The 18,229-nt window shown below is 49.0% G+C and overlaps 1 protein-coding gene across 1 annotated transcript in view; it reads left to right on the top strand.

Moving 5' to 3' along the window:
* The first annotated feature begins 6,058 nt into the window (after window positions 1-6,058).
* MYO1D (myosin ID) overlaps window positions 6,059-18,229 on the top strand; it is a 114,637-nt gene continuing 102,466 nt past the window's right edge. The window contains exons 1-10 of the mRNA XM_057383169.1: window positions 6,059-6,359; window positions 7,530-7,623; window positions 8,435-8,600; window positions 10,240-10,293; window positions 11,165-11,260; window positions 12,363-12,479; window positions 13,641-13,844; window positions 14,993-15,138; window positions 15,220-15,334; window positions 15,973-16,143. Coding sequence (XP_057239152.1) covers window positions 6,059-6,359; window positions 7,530-7,623; window positions 8,435-8,600; window positions 10,240-10,293; window positions 11,165-11,260; window positions 12,363-12,479; window positions 13,641-13,844; window positions 14,993-15,138; window positions 15,220-15,334; window positions 15,973-16,143 — 1,464 coding nt within the window. The remainder of the gene's footprint in view (window positions 6,360-7,529; window positions 7,624-8,434; window positions 8,601-10,239; window positions 10,294-11,164; window positions 11,261-12,362; window positions 12,480-13,640; window positions 13,845-14,992; window positions 15,139-15,219; window positions 15,335-15,972; window positions 16,144-18,229) is intronic.

Raw genomic sequence — 18,229 nt, 5'->3', positions numbered from 1 at the left:
CTCCCCTGCTGCAGCGAGAGCTCGGCCCGTCTGACGCAAATAGAAATGAAAGTTCAGTGACTCCTGTGTTTAGTGGTTTGGCATTTTTTCAGTGCAAGGTTAGGACTTTATATTTAAGGAGAGGGATTTTATTATTATTATTATTATTCCTGTTCCTACATCTCCCAGTTTTAGACTTTATTCAGYGTTCATTAGAGCTGGCTTAGCATTCATCTCCCATTTGCCTTCCCCTGACCTTACCCAGTGGGTTTGCAGAGCTGGTGGATGACTCAAGGGTCAGCTGCGTTGGAGCTGAATCAGCCTCATCAAATGACAGTCAATTTGCTTAAACCTTGGTTTGTTGAGGAAGATGGGGCAGTGGTCACTCGTAGTTTGCTAATTTTCTTTAGAAAAAAATGACATCATTACAAAGAACTCTTTTAACCTAATTTCCAAAGCTGGCTGGAGGCTGCAGATGAGTGGAGTACTCCTCACCCTGCCCTGTCTGCTCCCTCCATACAGGAAAGGAGTGGTACAGAATGCGCTCCAAATGGCATTTCCTATTTTGTTCAACTGGCAGCATCTGAAAACCGAGTTCATGCAGGCCAAGTGCAAGCAAAAATCTCACCTGCATCCAAAATGAATTTAATTGCAGTTTTTCTGGCTCTCAGGGTAGATCAKAACCTTGTAGACATGCATATTTTGAATATTGTAGACATGCATATTCATGATCAGGACAGACTTGGATCATTTTCCTGGTGCAGGGAGGTTATACTGACTGGACAATTTTTTGGTCTGTTTTTCCAAGAGCAGCAGGAATATTTTAGCCATAGTTCTGCCAACGCAAATCCTGTTTATCTGAGTGCTCTTGTGAGAGGCTGATTCGCTGTGAGACAATTTATGGGCAATTTACTGAAAGGCTCGAAGTCCTGCTTGACAGCTGAGTTTATTTTGAGATTTACCTAAAATAAAGTTTAGCAGCACTGAACTCTAGTACAGACACACCGTATCATGTAGCAAAGGCACAAGTACCTGAGGCACAGAGTGAAGTTTGCTTTAGGAAAGTCACTCACTTCCCAGAGCTCGAGGGGAATGGTTGTTCCCTTGGGAGAGTGCAGGCTGCTCATTCTTGCACTTAAAAATCAGGTAAATACGGTTTAACTGCCTGAGGTCTGCCTAAATTCYCTTCCCTAGTGAACACATCCCAAAGGCCCATCTTTGACTGTCCGTGTATATCTCTGCATGAACATAAGTTTTAATTAAATGTCTCCACACAGGTTTGCAGAGCGAATGGACTCAAAGCCTGCAGTCATGGATTTTTAATGTATATATTTAATGGAAAAAAACAAAAACCTAAGGCTTGTTACCCCATTTGGAGAGTAGTCCAAACCTCATGGGGTGTTTACAACAGGGCAAAGAGTTGTCCCTGCTCCACATGCCAGAGGTGTGTGGTGCTGGATCGTTCTTCCCGTGCACAGAGGTGGAAGAGAAAGCTTGTGCTCATACTCAGTATTTCAGTTTGTGCTTTGGAGTTCACAAGTAAGCTGGAAATAGAGAATAGTTTGAAACCATCAGTTTTTATTCTCTTAACCTTCAGTGGCACTAGGTTAGCACGGCTGAGGCAGCTGTAGCATTCCCGATTCTGTCCTGAGTTTTTTGCTTTTCCTTGAGGTTTCCTTTCCTTTATGCCACTGCTGCACAGCCAGACKGAGAGCCCATCTCAGAGGGTGTGTTATCATCTCTGTGCTGTGAGTGATGGGGCAGGATCTGTCCTGGGGATCTGTGAGCATCAGGGATGATGAGACCAAGGAGCTCAGGGAGTACCTGCAAACGGGGAAAGCCTTGGTGTGTCCGTATTCAGAATGTGCTGTCAGTCTGTCAGCAGTGTGGGAGAGGAGCAGGTCAGGATGAGACAAGGGCTTTTTCCAGTAGGAAATGATCCATAATGCCAACAGCTCCACTTCAGCTGYCCTAAAGGAACAGCAGACTGGTGAYTTGCTGTGATTCTCCTCWGATGTTGGACAGATGGGCAAGGCCTGGCACAGTGGGTTAGTGAGGAGCTGTTTGCCTGGTGCTCAGGGCTGGCACTGCTGCCCCACGGGCTCTCTGGCTYCTGGAGCAGGGGAGTTCCATGTAAATGATTAATTAGGAATTCCCTGTCTGGTGTGAGTGCTCGGAGTGGGGTGGCCTGGTGGGGTGTCTTTGTGTAAYGGTCCCGTCCTGCAGATGTTGTTTGGGAGTGTGGGTTCCAAGTCTTGCCAACTAACTCTTTTCTTTATTTGTACTGAGTGCATTTGAAGTTGCATCATTTCCTCGGTAAGAACAGTTTTATTTTTGACTGGAGTGTTTGTCAGGTGGGGGAAATCCTAAATGTGAGTGCTCTCTGGTGGTGGAGATTTCTGCTTCAGTGTTCCCATTTCTGTAGTGTGTTTTCCAGGAGCAACTGCATGTGAACATATCCTCTCTGGACTTAGATTTTTTTTTCAACTCCTTTCCCTAAAAATAAAAACTACAAAACAAAGCCTTTTTCTTGCCTTAGTGGTCTTCTTTCCTAGAGAACARTTTCTCTCCCTTAAAATGATTTATATTCTGTGACTCACTGTTTTTTATTTTCTCATTAGCAATTGATGTTTTAATGAGGTAATAAAAACTGGTATAAAAACTTCTTGTGAAAGAGCTGATGTTCCTCCTCAAAATAACCCACCAGGATTAAATACTGTGATTTTCTTTTGGCTGCTGAGCTACTGGAGAGAGGGGACTGAAGGGAAACTCATTGGGGCTGCAGCTCTTCCCTAGGGGCAGCTCACATCTCTGCTCCCTCTGAGCAGGGACAGGACCCAGGGAAGGGCTGGAGCTGTGCCAGGGGGATTTGGGATGGGATCAGGGAAAGGTTTTTCTGTCCCCAGAGGGTGCTGGCACTGCCCAGGCTCCCCAGGGAATGGTCCCAGCCTTGAGGAGCTCCAGGAGCATTTGGACAGCGCTGCCAGGGATGGACAGGGTGGGATTGTTGGGGGGTCTGAGCAGGGTCAGGGGTGGCACTGGATGATCCTTGGGGGCCCTTCCAGCTCACAATACTCTGTGATTCTGTGACATTAATACAGGAATGATTCAAGTGGAATTATTACAGGRAAATGTTTTGTTGGGGCACAAGCTGATGTGATTCCCATGAGACACAAAACAAGGTTTGACTGTGGGGGTCAAAATCACCCCAGGAGTGGATATGGGGGTTCCTTTTATCGAGGAACTGCGCTGGTGCTGCTTGGAATAACAAAACCCCAGTTCTGTGTGTTGCACSTCAGCACTAAAATGACTGTGCTGGCTGTGAAAAGCACCAAATGGATTTGTGGTTTTATTTTGTAACCTTGCCTTGCAGAGGAATCGTGGATTTAACACAGCTCGAACCTCGCAGTTTGTGCTGCCCTCATGGGTTGTTTTCTTAAGTTTTCCTGAGAGCTCCATGGGCAAGGCAAAGCCGGCTCTCCCACCGGAGCYGTGCCGCCAGGAAAACAGGCCCTGCTGTTCTTGGCCTGCTGCTGTGCTGAGCCACGCTCCGGGATGAAAAGGGGCTTTATCAGCCAGGAGGGGTGAGGAGCCGCAGCTCCTGGTGGGAACGTCTGAGCACAGCTCTGCAATTCTAACTCTGCTGCTAGGAAATCAAGAGAAATGAACTAACTGAGAGGTAAATGGGGGTGTCAGCTGTTCATAAACTCTGTATCYCTAAAGCCAGGCTGGAGAGGTGCCTGTTTGTCAAGCCGGGAGATGGATCCTTCCCCCTCATCTCCATCTGCCTCTTGCCACAGASTTGAAGACACAACTCATCAGAGCCCAGTAAAAGCTTGCAGAACTTGGTTTGGAGGCCCAGTGTGGGATCTGTCGTCTGAGCTGAGCTGGGGGGAAGTGACAGGCAGGATGTGAGCCTGCTGCCTGTGCCAGCATCCCAGCTGGAACCCCTCCGGGGCACGGCTCTGCAGGGCCAGGCTGGCAGGGCCCGGCCTGGAGCTTCTTCTTAGAGACAGAGGGTATTGGGCATTGAACAATGTCCCAGGGAATGGTCCCTGTCCCAGGGAATGGTCCCGGCCCCGAGGCTGCCTGAGCTCCAGGAGCSTTTGGACRATGCACTCAGGGATGCACAGGGTGGGATTGTTGGGGTGYCTGGGCAGGGCCAGGGGTTGGACTCAGTGATCCTTGGGGGTCCCTTCCCACTCAGGATATTCYCYGATTCYGTCATTCACTCAGGGAYTSTGAACTGTCATGGGAGGAAACTGAAACTGGGCTCTGGCAATGCAAGTTTACATAATTCATTACTTAAGGAAGAGGTCAGAGTATTGGGTGCTGTGATGGTGCCTGGGCATCACACTGCAGCAGGGATGGCCTTTGTTTCTTTATTTCTCCTCAGCTGAAATGACCCCCCTCACCCTCTGTGTGGCCATGAACTCTCCAGCTGCTCATGGGGCTTAAAACCTCCTCCACAATCTGCTGTATCTTTATTTTCAGCATCAGCAGTGCCTTGAGCTGCAGTTCTGTGCTGCTCGGCAGGGACTTGGGAGAGCAGCCTGTGTGTTCTCCTCAGGGTAACTCCCCTTTTTTGGGTGCCCATCTCCAAAAGGTGGGAGCATTCTGCTGATTGTGGTGTCCTTGTAGTGGTTTCCATTACATATTGATGTCCCTGTGTGACTTGATCTCCTTAATAGCAACACTGTTGTGTGGGTTTGGTTTTTCAAGCTCTCCCCTGTATATGCAGAGTCCCTCATGGGTTCCCACCCTGGTAGCTGATCCCTTTGCACCCTTGCCTGGTTGGGATCTTCCAAAAACTTAAATTTAGGGGTATTGGTATTGCTAATTATGTTGACCTTATCTTTTCTGAAACATTACTGGTACCTTTCRAACAGCATGTATCTCAAAAACATAAATACCTTTTYATTTTAAGCTCAGTAATGCTTTAGGAAATGCATATCAGGACGCGTTCCGTTAAAAGTGATGCAGGAACAAGAGAAGGTTTTGCAATTCTTGTGTCTTTTCAGTGCAGTATTCCAGGAGGAAGCTGAAACTGGAGGCACAAACATTTCYAGAAAGTGGAATGCTGCTTGCTGGATGATATTTCTTGAGTTTTATTACACCTGCTGAAAAYTGACGCTGCCAAGATGCTGCAGAAAATTCTCAAATGAACAATAGAAAATGTCAGGGCTGTCACCACATGGGGGTGGTAATAATAAATTCAACAAAGTAATGCTGGAATTTGTGCCCGAGTYCATCAGGATCCGAGGCTCCTGGGCTCTGTGGAGGGGCTCTGGTGCCATCTAATGTCCCGAGGTTTAAGTACAGCTGCAGACAGGGATTGGCACTGGAGATCCCGGGTTTGTGTGTTGATCCCTAAACCTGCTGTTGTCCTTTCTCCTCCTGAGAAACAAATGCTATGGGAATTCCTCAGCTGTTAATCTGGAATTATTTTGAGCTCTCCCGATAAGTAACTTTCAATGAAATGGGAATTTGTTTGGAAACATCTTCTAACTTGAACACTTCTTTTAAACTAGCATCAGGTTATTTTCTGTCTTGTTTACGGAAAGAATCGAAGAGCCAAGGAGAGATAGGAATGGTGTCATTTAGGGTTGTTTGCACACATTCTTACACATTTTCCCCTCTGGTTTAGCAGCAGTGATGATGCCAAAGTGCCCCCCAGCAAAAAGGGTAGAGCTGAGAGGCTGCAGTTCCCTCCTGRGCTTCTGTCTTTGTTTACTTTCAAGTGTGATTAGACCTCTCAGTGAGAACTTCCAAACCTCTGTTCCTCTGGCCTGAGCTGGGTCATGGACAGCTACAGAACATGAAAAAAGAATTTGCCTGCCAATCCCCTCTGTGAAGCAGATTAGATTTGCTCYTCACACTCGTGTTCACTTACTGGCAGTTGTAGGAACAGTAAATTCCATATCACGTATCTGGAAGTGAAACAGAGGTAGAAGTGTCCTTTGTAGGTGGTGGAACTTGCAGCCCTTGTACCCTCAGGTCTCACTTTACCTGCTGCTAGGCCAGCCCTGCTTGGGGAAATTCCGGAGCCAGGGTTTTATTGCAGTGTTCCCATAGGGTGATGGACAGAAGARTTCACCTGATGGCCTGGGCAGCTGCCTGTCCTGAGCTCTGCATTTGTCTGATTGCTGCCTTCTGTCTCCTCCTGAGCAGGTTCGAGAAGGGCCGGATTTACACCTTCATCGGGGAGGTGGTTGTGTCCATGAACCCCTACAAGAACCTCAACATCTACGGGCGGGACACCATCGAGCAGTACAAGGGCAGGGAGCTCTACGAGCGGCCTCCCCACCTCTTTGCCATCGCCGATGCCGCTTACAAAGCCATGAAGAGACGATCCAAAGACACCTGCATTGTCATCTCAGGTAGGCTGGGAGGGCTCTGCATGGTGATGAGCACTTGATCTGTGTGAAACTCCAGGAAGGAGAATAATGGTTTGSCTAATGACAGCGTTTTATAAAAGAAACTTCATTAATCTTAAAGCTGCTCATTTGCATTTGAATCCGTGTGTGGAGACCGGTGCAATTATTTCTTATCTCATTCAAGAGCTGGTGCCAGTCAGGAGCTGGATCTGTGCCTGCAGAGGGGTAATGTGAGCAGGAGCTCTGTGTCTGCTCCAGGGTGTGACCTGGGATCAGCAGAGCTGGGATCAGGGGTGACCTGGGATCAGGGGTGACCTGGGATCAGCAGAGCTGGGATCAGGTGTGACTTGGGTAAAGAGTGACCTGGGATCAGCAGAGCTGGGATCAGTGTGACCTGGGTAAAGAGTGACCTGGGATCAGCAGAGCTGGGATCAGTGTGACCTGGGTAAAGAGTGACCTGGGATCAGCAGAGCTGGGATCAGTGTGACCTGGGTAAAGAGTGACCTGGGATCAGCAGAGCTGGGATCAGGTGTGACCTTGGATCAGGGGTGACCTTGGATCAGGGGTGACCTGGGTAAGGTATGACCTGGGATCAGGTGTGACCTGGGATCAGGGTTGACCTGGGATCAATGGAGCTGATATCAGCAGAGCTGGGCTTGTCTCTGCTCAGGAGCTGCTGGTTTTGGTCCCTGCCCTGGCTGGCTGTTTGTTCCCTGCTCCACTGGCAGGCCRTGGCTCCGGCAGTGGGAGCAGGGCTGGTACCACAGTGATCCCTGCCTGGATCCTGGCACTTGGTTTCCTTGATGTCCCCGTGCTCGGGCAGCTCTGAAAGGAGAGAGCCCGGGCCTGGGGTGCTGAACAGTGGCCTCTTGTGCTGCTGCAGGCCATGCTTTCTCCTCTAACAATATTCCTTTGATCCTCTGTGTGCCAGCCCTGCTCCAGACCTGTGAAATCTCACAGCACAATTGCTCAAAGCCAGCCCAGCAGCAGCAGCAGCAGCCAGGCAGGGTTATGGCTGTGTTTAGAAAAGCTCCCAAGTGCACACAAAGATTGCTTTAAAAAGAAAAAAATCGAAACCCCCAGGCACTATTGGGGTAGAATTCAGGTCTTCTGTCCGATGACTTGCTTTGCTTTTTTTCATCTGTTTGGTCACCGTGGTGTTTCTGCCCCCAGGTGAAAGCGGGGCTGGGAAAACTGAGGCCAGTAAATACATTATGCAGTACATAGCAGCCATCACCAACCCCGGGCAGAGGGCTGAGGTGGAGAGGTAAGGCCTGGGCTGGAAAAAAAGGGAAATTCTGCTACTTGGGGATCTCTTTCTGTGGACTCTGGAGCACCACGTTAGCAGATGGTCTCTGCAGATTTATATTTAACTCCTTCAGGTGCTGCTTTTACTCTGGGAATMTTGCAACATTAATTGCTAAAATAACATGGAAAAGCTTATTTTGAAAGTTGAAACTTTCAAAATGAAAACATCTAGCAATACAATCCAGCCAATATCAACCATCTAATGGCAGGACTCAATGATCCTAGATCACTTTTCCAGTTTAAATTATTCTAAATCACTTTTCTTGGGGCAAATTGCCTGAAATTTGGGTGGCCTAGAACACCATGGTGAGTGCAAGGAGCATATTTCATGACCTTCCAGGCTCACATGATTCTGAATTGCTAAATGTCTCCTTCTGTCCTGGAGTAAAAGTTCTGGAGCAAAGAATGTGGTTTTCTGCTGAAACAGACTTAAACCTACCTCAAATGAACTTTTGAAAATGCCTTGAAGAGGAGTTCAGACAACTGATTTTAGAATTCAAAGATGTATAGAAATTGAATTTCTGGTGCTGTTTTCAGGGAGGGGTCTGGTCTTTGATGCAGAGCATTTGCTTTCTCTGAGGAGTGTTGCTGACAGCTCCCAGCTGGTTTCCCATGGGATTGCTGATGTCATCCACATCTGACCAAATGTGCCATCAAAGAGCATCACTGCTGCCACTGACTCCTTCTGGAGAAATGGCTGGGAAAAAAAATCCCATGGTGTGAGTGTTGAAATCTCACCCCGTTCCCTTTTCCATCCATCCCTGCTGCAGAGTGAAGAACATCCTGCTGAAATCCAACTGCGTGTTGGAGGCCTTCGGTAACGCCAAAACGAACCGCAATGACAATTCCAGCCGCTTTGGAAAATACATGGACATCAACTTCGATTTCAAGGGAGACCCCATCGGTGGGCACATCAATAATTACCTGCTGGAAAAGGTGAGGTGCTCACCTTTTCAGGGTTACAGCTTTTGCTGGAGTTACTTTTGCAATCCAGGCTTTGCCAGTAGAAAGTTTTCCATTCAAAAATGAACAGCAGGTGAGGTATGAGGGCGTGGAAAATCAATCCAGGGCTGAATTTTTCCTCAGGAGTCAGGAAAGTCACTGCAGTGCTGGCAGTGCCCTGTTCCTGGAGCACCACAACTTGCACAGCTCACTAGGAACAGGACTGTGTTACCCAAAGGAGTTTGTGTGTGGGGGTGTGTGAAGTTTAATCTCAGCCTTTATTTTGGACACAATTCACCCTCTGCACAACTCCTGCTCTGTAATTYCTGCACTGAGCTCTCCCTGGAGAAGGAGATCTCAGGGCTGTAGGGAGCAGAAGTGTGATTTTGGAATAAGGCCACAGCCTTGGCTGAGCTGTTGGTAGCGTTGTTTTTATATATGCAGAGTGATCCTGAGCATAATTCTCTTTTTCATGTCATTAAGTGGTGCCTGAAAACATTGGAAYATGTAAAACTGGAGAAAGCAGGCGTGGGCCATTAACAGATCTTGCTGTGTGAGACTCGTCTGGCTTTGATTACGTGTTTGACCACATCTGCCAACACCMTTTTTTGTTTGTGTTTCTTTTTTATTTCTCCCCTTATTTCCCTGTAGTCTGTTTTCAGAATAAACACTTCATTTTAAAAAACAAAACAACAAACCCAAACATTTAACTTKGGATACTTTGATGTAAAAAGAGGGCTGGGACTGCAGCTGCAGTGACTTAAATCCTGATGATTTATTTAYCCTGATTGTTTATTTCATATTCTTRACTTCTCCCAAGTTAAATTTCTTTCCATTTGAAAGCAGTGAAAGCTCTGGCCTGGACACACACAGTAACAGACAGTGTCTTTGCAGCAGGAACWCATCAAAACATGGAATATCCTGGGTTGGACAGGACCTACAGGACCATCCAGTGCCACCCCAGCTTTTCCCAGACCCCSCAGCAATCCCACCCTGGGCACCCCTGGCAGTGCTGTCCAAATGCTCCTGGAGCTCCTCTGGGCTGGGACCATTCCCTGGGGAGCCTGGGCAGTGCCAGCACCCTCTGGGGGAAGAATCTTTCCCTGATACCAACCTAAACCTCCCCTGGCACAGCTTTGTGCCTCACCACTCTTCATAGTTCAAACTTGTAGCATAAAATAAGGATACTTGGCTTGTTTGGCTGAATGTCTGCTGCATGTAACCCTTTTTGTGCTGTTTTACATTGGTTTGGAATGAGGATTCTGGAATGGAGCTKCAGCTCCCTAAAACAAGGCCCTTGTCAGGGCAGAGCATTCCTGACACCATGGTGGGGTAGGAGTGGTGACCACCAGGCCCTGAGCATTTGTCTGGAGTCACAGAGCCCTGCTTTTCATTTCCAGTGATTAAATAATTCTAAAACTGAAATGATGTTTTATTTGACTCTTCCTGGTGGAAGCAGGACAYTGCAGATGCTACAGAAGCTGGTGCTTTTGATTGTATACCTCAGTCTCCAGGGTTTGATGTGTATGATGGTGTTCYCAGGAGCCTRAGTGTGGGATGGGATRGATTTGGGGTGCCTGAGTGGGGGTGCTGATATCCCAGTGACACCCAGCTCTGTGTTCTGTTCCCCCAGTCCCGTGTGATCRTACAGCAACCCGGGGAACGAAGCTTCCACTCCTTCTACCAGGTTTGTGTTCCTTTSGTGTCCCCATTTTCCCAGGCACTTTGGGCAGAGCCCTCAGGGCTCTCACCCCACCRTGGGCTTTGCAGAGGGTTCCCTTTTGCAGCATCTTGGGTGATCCTGGGTTCTTTGGTTCTCTGTGGGAGTCTGGGCTGGGAGGGAGCCTGGGAAGATGGATTGTTTTCTGTCCTCCAGTCCCATACTAACACATTTATAAACTTAAAAGGAGGCTGACTAAACAAATATGGTAGGACATTGGATTTTGACTCACTGTTTTATTTGTAGTAAGTCTAATCCCTCTATTTTTCTCTTGAGGCCTTTAGTCCATATGGAAGTAATTTTGTGACACCAAGTTGACTTTCTTTGGTTTTTTGGGTGTTCTTTAATGTCTTCCACATTGTGTGGTTGTTCCCGGGTGTCCTTTGGGGGTCATGGTCAGCCAATTAGTATAACCTTGATTCTGCAGGGAGGGCAGGGTAGGTTTGTTTATTTTTTTTCCCACTTTTTCAGTGCTTCATGATGGCATGTTAGCACTTTCCTCACGGATGGGTCATTTCCAGGAGGAAAAGTCTCTGTGTGGGCAATGTGCTTGCCAAGACACAGCTGTGGCCTGGCACAGGTGTGAACAGGTCTGTGAGGGAGCTCAGGATGGGTTTTGTACAGCTGTGCCTCTAAAGGGTAGTGATTTGTGGTGGCAGAGCCCTGCACCAGTGCAGCCTCTGCATCTTACACACTTTATGTCCTGCTTCCAGATATTGAAGCAGTAATTAATATTGTTATGATTTTGCTTGCTAAGCAGATGAATGAGAGAGAAAAAAAAAAGGAAGGATTTTATATTTTTCATTCACCATTTGTTGTTAAAACACTCTTCATGCAGCTCCTGCAGGGAGGTTCTGAGCAGCTCCTGCGTTCTCTGCATCTCCAGAAGGATACATCAGCCTACAGCTACATCTGCCCTGGGGCACAGCTCAAGGTGAGGGGTCTCGGGGACTCAGGGACAGCTGAACATTGCAAATGCTGCTGGAAATGCTCAAAGCACTGCTGAGCTAGCAGGAGAYGAGATCAGTGGGGGTGAATAAGGAAAGGTGACACTGCTGTGCTGTTTGTCATGGAGTTTCTGGCCCTACACGACAAAGCACGAATGTAGAGTCATAGAAAAAACACCTGTATTCTGCTGAAAATATACAAATACACCCGTGCATGCTGCATTGTGTCTGCTAATAAACAGCAGTAAAATGATTTGCTGAWAAATGCAGGTGTAGATATGTGATCCATTACCAGTGGCAGACAGTCCATGCTCCATAACAGAACTTAAACTGCTTTCTGCACTAAAAAGCCATAAGGACTTTTTTTTTGCAGCAGCAGCAGCAGCAGGATTTTTGAGTTATTGAAGCACTGAGTCTTCATATCTSACTTGTCCTCAAGGGGGAACTCTGAGCAGGAAAGAAGGGAACAAACTCATGAAATTTTTAGGACAAGGTCCTGGACACTTCAGATTCATCTGGAGTTGTCCCTAGTGTTGTCCCTCAGGAGCAGGGTCCAGACCAAAGGCCTCCTACWAAAGTGCTTTTGTGAGATACACTTTGGTACAGATACCCAGAGACCTTCTCACATGCCTGGTCACTCCCTAAAATTCTGCATTGAAAACAAACCCAAGAGCCTGCAGGGAGCGAGGGGAGGGAGGGACAGGCTCATCCTGAGAAAGGTGGAGACCAGAGCTTTGCTGTTGCTGCTCTGCAGCCTCTTCTTGGAGGGTCTGCACAAATGACTGCACAAATCATCCCTGTTCTTCTGGGATTTTCTGTGAACTCTTTCTCAGTGAATTCCACTGGGAAATTGATGGTGCTATGGTGGATTTCTGGGGCTCCTGCTGCCAGAATATGTGTGTGCAACATAGGGGTCAGAGACCAAGCACGCAAGATGGTACTGGAATAAGCTGGGAAACCTCATGACAGTGTCTTGCATCTGAGAAACATCAAAGTGCGTCTCTATTTCCCATGGGCTTGTGAAATCCTTGCTTCCTCCCAGCTGACTTCCATTAAATCCCCCCATCCCAAATATCTCTCTCCCCTCAGTGTTCCATCAACGATGGGGCTGAGTTCAAGGCGGTCGCTGACGCCATGAAAGTGATTGGCTTCAAGCAGGAGGAGATCCAGACTGTCTACAAAATTGTGGCTGCCATTCTGCACCTGGTGAGCTCCCCACCCGTGGGTGTCCATCCCTGTCTCCATCCCCGGGCTGTTCCTCAGGAGGCCYTTACTCTTTACCAGCCAGCAGCCCAGATTTTCCTGCTGCAGAAGCTTTATTCTGGGAAAATATGTCCAGTTCACAGCTGCAGTGGTGAGAGGAAGCCCTTGGTGGAGCAGGGCACTGCAGTGATGGTCACATGGACTCCTGCATGTTCCAGATCCCAAACCAGATGTACCACTAAGTACTGGGAGCYGTTAAATGTTCTGCAAAAGGAATTGTTGGGGTTTGGCAGTGAGGAGATGGGAGCTTCTGTCTCTTTTTGCCCTCACATTCACCATCACCACGGTGGTTCTGCTTCCCTTTWTGGTGAAGGCTTGAGCACAGGAAGYGCAGGAGACCTCTTAATTGTTTGTGTTCTAAGGAAATCCTTCCTTCTCCTGGATCCTCCTGRGAGCCCCAGAGCCTCCTCCCCTGCAGTGTCCCTGTAGCTCAGCTCTTGTGTTTCACTGAGGAGAGAAGTGGGCAGGGGGAGGATGGCAAAGAACAGCTTTGTTCCTGTTCCTTCTCCTCCATGGGATGGCAGTGCAGGGAAGGAATGGAGGCAGAGCAGGGTGGGCCATGCAGGCAGGGTGGGGGACCACCCTCTCCTGAGGATCCCAGGGRTGTCACTGCTGAATCCTGGCACAGCAGGACCCAGCAGCAGAGCTGTGGTGKTGCAGCACTGCCAGTCCAGTCCACTGGCGCTGACCTCTCAGCTTCCCCACCCCATTCCCATTCCCATTCCCTCTGAGCCAGTGGCACTGCGCCCAGCTGTCCCAAGGGGAGCTGCAGTGAAGGCAAATGCCACATCCAGCAGTTGTGTACATGGTATGATTCCCTATCCCTGCACTCTGAATCTTGGGATGGTGTTTGATTAAAGCTCAGGAAGTGTTTGATGTTKTTTGTCCCAAAAGCTGAGCTGAACAGGGCAGGAATGCTTTACTTTGGGAAAGGCTTTGCTCTCCCAATGACGCTGGGGCTTTGTGAGTGTGTGAATAGGCAAGACCTGCCTGCCAGAGTGGCAGGAGATTCCCTGCCTGGAATAGCGGGTGGGGTACGGATGGACCTGGGCTGTGCTGATCCCTGTTAGTAAAGGGCACATTGAGAAATGCTGCTGCTTGCAGGGGAACCTGAAGTTCTCGGTGGATGGAGACACTCCCATCATCGAGAATGGGAAGGTGGTGTCAGTCATTGCTGAGCTCCTGTCCACCAAGGCCGAGCTGGTGGAGAAGGCGCTGCTGTTCCGCACGGTGGCCACGGGCAGGGACGTCATCGACAAGCAGCACACGGAGCAGGAGGCCACCTACGGCAGGGATGCCTTTGCCAAGGTCAGTTCCAGTCACCTGCCCTGCCCAGGCGGGTGACACTCAGCAAACACCTCTCTGCTGCCTTCGCCCTGGGGCTGAGCTGCTCTCACTGCAGCCCGGAGCGGTGGTGCCCGAGGAAGGCCTTGCTGTCAGAACCGCACATTTGTCAGTGCTCAGTCCCATGAGGATTCCTGGGTGGGTCTAAACACCCAGTGCTGGCTGTCCATCCTGCAGATGTCTCTCTGAACCTACGTGCTCCTGAGTTCTGGAGGGCTTTGTGGCACGGCCCCATCCCTGCCCTTCCAGCAGCTCCCAGAGACAGCAGTGTCGGGCACACCAAGGAGGGGCTGCAGGCTGGGCTGGCATCTGCAAATATGTTATACAGGGAGTAATTTCCTGTGAAATGGGATTCTCAACTTCATTTTGCAGTTAAATTCAAAGAGTAGAGAGTAGAATTATAACATCTATAACTCAGGTTGGAAATACAAAGTGTTATCTTTTTTAATTTGAAAAGAATCATAGAATAGTTTGCATTGAAGGGACCTTAAAGATCATCTCATTCCAGCTCCCTGCCTGGGCAGGGACACCTTCCATGAGAAAAGTGAGTACTGATGGCAGAAGTGACAATTGTTCCTCCTCTGCTAAGAAATCAAATGATAAGGGAGGAACAGATGGAGTTACGAAGGTCCTTGATTATTAACTTCTTTTCCMGAGATAATCTATTTACCCAGCTTCACAGCACATTTTGAACATGTAGACTTTGAAGACATCTCTGTCTACAGAACATTTTCTTTGTGAAAGGTGAACAGGATTATTTTCCTGTCATTGTGTTCAGTTGTTGAGTTTCTGTAAGTGACCTCTCACTTGCTCTTCACTATTGTTAAATAGTTCTCAGGAATGGTTCTTATTAGGCAGCTGAAARGCTGACTGGTATCAAATTAGGGAGCTGCTGCACCCAGTGACCTCACTGAGGTTTGGACTTGGTATAAATGAGTTTCAGAAAAAAGAAAAGAAATGCTTCCATAGAATATTTTCTCCAGTCAGTAGCTGCTCACTTTCAGCAGAACATTCCCTGCAGCCTTGGTGGAGGCCTGGAATGAGCTGTGATGCATTTCCAGAAGGAGCTGAGGGCAGTGCAGGCAGGAGCCCTCAGTCTGTGTTTCCTGCAGGCCATCTACGAGCGTCTCTTCTGCTGGATCGTCACCCACATCAACGATGTCATCGAGGTGAAGAACTATGACACCACAGTGCACGGCAAGAACACGGTCATTGGGGTCCTGGATATCTACGGCTTTGAGATATTTGACAATAACAGGTGAGCCGCCTTCTAAAGCCCAGTGTTGTGCCTTTACCTTTCCCTCAACACTCATCACCTTTTCTTCTCGTGTTTTTGCAGCTTTGAGCAATTCTGCATTAATTACTGCAATGAAAAACTGCAGCAGCTCTTCATTCAGCTGGTTCTAAAGCAGGAGCAGGAGGAGTACCAGCGAGAGGGAATTCCCTGGAAGCATGTGAGTGCTTTGGCAGGGGAGCCAGAGGTCAGGGGGAGGTCAGTGGACCAGCACAAGTCCCAGATCTGAAGTGGCTCCACATGCAGGCTCCAGTCGATGGGACATCTGTGTCCCTGCCAGCTGTCCTGTCAGGCTGGGCTCAGGCTGGGGCAGAGCTCCAGTCACCTCACCCTGTGGGAATCTCCTTGGGAATCAAGGGACTCCAGGCCACCTTTTGTGACACCTCTGTGATGTGCCACACACATCTCTGTGGGTTTCTCTTCTGAGTCCTTAAGGATGTTTCTAGTTGTTGGTAGTAACACATAAAAATCCTGACTTTTCYTGTTCAAACTCGCTTCAGAATGGCAAGGACAGGAGGTGCAGTGTCACTGTGGTGACTGCACACAGCTGAATTTTAAAAGACATTTTAAAGGGCAWTCTGCAGCAGAGATCTAGAGATATATCTGAGGGGTTTGAAAAACTGCTTTCTTTGCTGTTCAGTGTGGGAGAGCAGCCTGGAAWTCCTGATCTGGAATTAGAGATGTGCACATTCCGAGGTGACTGCTCCTCACYGTCACACCGGCTGCTGTGGCCAGCRCTGGTCCCCTGCCATTTCTGCAGCCAAGGTCACCAGYAGCCCTGTCCTTTGTTTCCTGCAGATCGATTATTTTAACAACCAGGTCATCGTGGACCTGGTGGAGCARCAGCACAAAGGGATCATTGCCATTCTGGACGACGCCTGCATGAACGTGGGCAAAGTCACAGATGAGATGTTCCTCGAGGCCCTCAACAACAAACTGGGCAAACACGCGCACTTCTCCAGCAGGAAGGTAACCCACAGACCCTCCCATCCTCTGCCATCCCTTCTCCACCTTCTGAGGTGCAGTGGAATAAGAAGAAAGGGGTTTCGGGGTGGCTGGGTCTGAGAGCTCCATGAGGAGCTCCATGCGCAGAGGAGCCCGGCAGAGGGAGCTGCAGCACGGCCGATTTCACAKCCCTTTCATTCGGGATAAAAGCAGCCGGGGCTCGTGCCTTGACATATCATGATGTCATCTGGAACCAATCGATGCTCGGGCTCGGCCCACGTGCTGCTCCTGCCAGGCTGCTCTAATACAGAGTGACAGTGAAATTATTCACACTCCTGCGTTATTACAGCGCTGCCATTTGGGCTTTTTTTCATCGTCATTGGCTGCACAACGTGCTCATCTCCCGCTGCACCTCAGAGCACCCAGGCCCCTCGCCTGGCTTTGTCTGAGCTACAATGGGCGAATTAAAAGGCTTCATTTATTCCTCACTTGGCAGCAGATTGCAAAATGGTCACCAGCCTGATTAATTTGAGAATCTTTCACACTGAGTAATCAAATCAGGGCCTTTAATTTATTGATGTGTCTGTATTCAGAAACATTGTCTGAAATGTATGGCTCAGAGTGCTGGTCCCCCCTGCTCCCCCCCACCCCGGCACAATATTTTATGTAGGTCAGAAATACCAAATTAGCCTGGTTGTGTAAGATATGTGCTAAAGGCTGCCTCGGGGAGGCCCGGGATAAACAATGGAGCTGGCTGGGGCTGTCTGAGCAGGGGCCAGGATGAAAATAAACCAAAACCACTCTTTCCTCCCAGATGTTGCTTTCCTTAAATGCCCTTTCACTGCCTCACACCTGACACCTCACCTGCCACGTGAACTCGAGCTCAGGGAGGGGGACAGGGATGTGGATTGCAGTGCTGACCCAGATTTCCTGTGCCTGAGCAGTGACACGGCACATTCTGACAAAACCCACCTGAAAAACATGTCTGGGGCCTAGTCTGGGTTCCTGTCTGAATGCAAACTGCTTCCTTTAGGGGTAATGCTGGGGGGATGGAGTCTGGGATCCTCTGCAGAGGGCTGTGGGGGAGTGGAGCTGTCTGCTCAGTGGATGCAGAGAGAGGAGTTTGGTTTYTGTTCTGTCCTTGCTTCCACGTCTGCCTGGGGGAAGGGGCTTGGCCATGGAGGGAGCAGGTGGTCCTTTAGTGCCGCGGCAGAAGGGGATGGAATTTCAGGAGGTRTTATGGGAGGCTATAAAATGAACATTTAAAAATAAAACCTGCTCGAGTCCTTGCCTTCAGAGTCCCCTCCCAGCAAGGAGACATTAAAGGACAGTGCTGGCAGCTGCAGCGTTCCTCAGCAGGAGGTGGTGTTGTCAGAAACTGCCTGCACGCCCTGAGAGGSAGACAAGGAATCCTGCTATAAATAATGTTTATGGAGGGGCTGATGGGTCTGCCTGGCTTGCTAATTTCTAGTTAAATCAGTGCAGCCTTGAAAACATTGACCCATAAACCTCTCAGCATAATTATTATTTTTTTGTCCCCATCACATCTCTGCAGCCATCCCAGCACCTCAGAGCTCTTCCTCAGTGCCAKCCAGAACTGCTGTGGGAAGCCTGAGCTTTCCAAGCTGGCCTCTTCTGACTGGGATTAAAACAAAGGGTTTGATTCCATCTCCCCCTGTGCYTTTGCAGGCTGCAGTGGTTCCCTGCAGATCGTGTAAAGTTCCACCCAGATGGAAGCTGTTCCCGAAGAGTTAAAGTGCTCTGTGTTTTGGGAACAGCTCCCATGCTCCAGCCCGAGTTCATGCTCCACTGCTCCCTGCAGAGCATGTTGCACACAGGCTCCATGTGGAGAAGCTCTAGGGGGCTGTGGTGCCCTAAATAGTCGTGTCCTACTTTGTGTACCCGGCTGCTCGGCACTGCCAGCTCCCTCGGCCTGGGGAAGGCCAAACAAACCTGGAGAACGCAGGTTAATGCTTCCCCCAGCAGGATGTGGGGCAGGATGTTGTGTTCCTGGTGGATGGGGTGTCCTTCTCAGAGCTGTCTCATGCTAACTGGGGTGTGCAGGTGTGCCAGCTGCTCTGGTGGCTTTTCTCAACATCACCKTTCATTT

This window comes from Malurus melanocephalus, unplaced genomic scaffold (assembly GCF_030028575.1).
Source record: "Malurus melanocephalus ecotype Western Australia unplaced genomic scaffold, MMel_1.1 scaffold_613, whole genome shotgun sequence".
NCBI classification, from domain to species: Eukaryota; Metazoa; Chordata; class Aves; order Passeriformes; family Maluridae; genus Malurus; species Malurus melanocephalus.
Note: the sequence above shows the minus strand (reverse complement) of the source record. Positions and strands in the feature narration are given on the sequence as shown.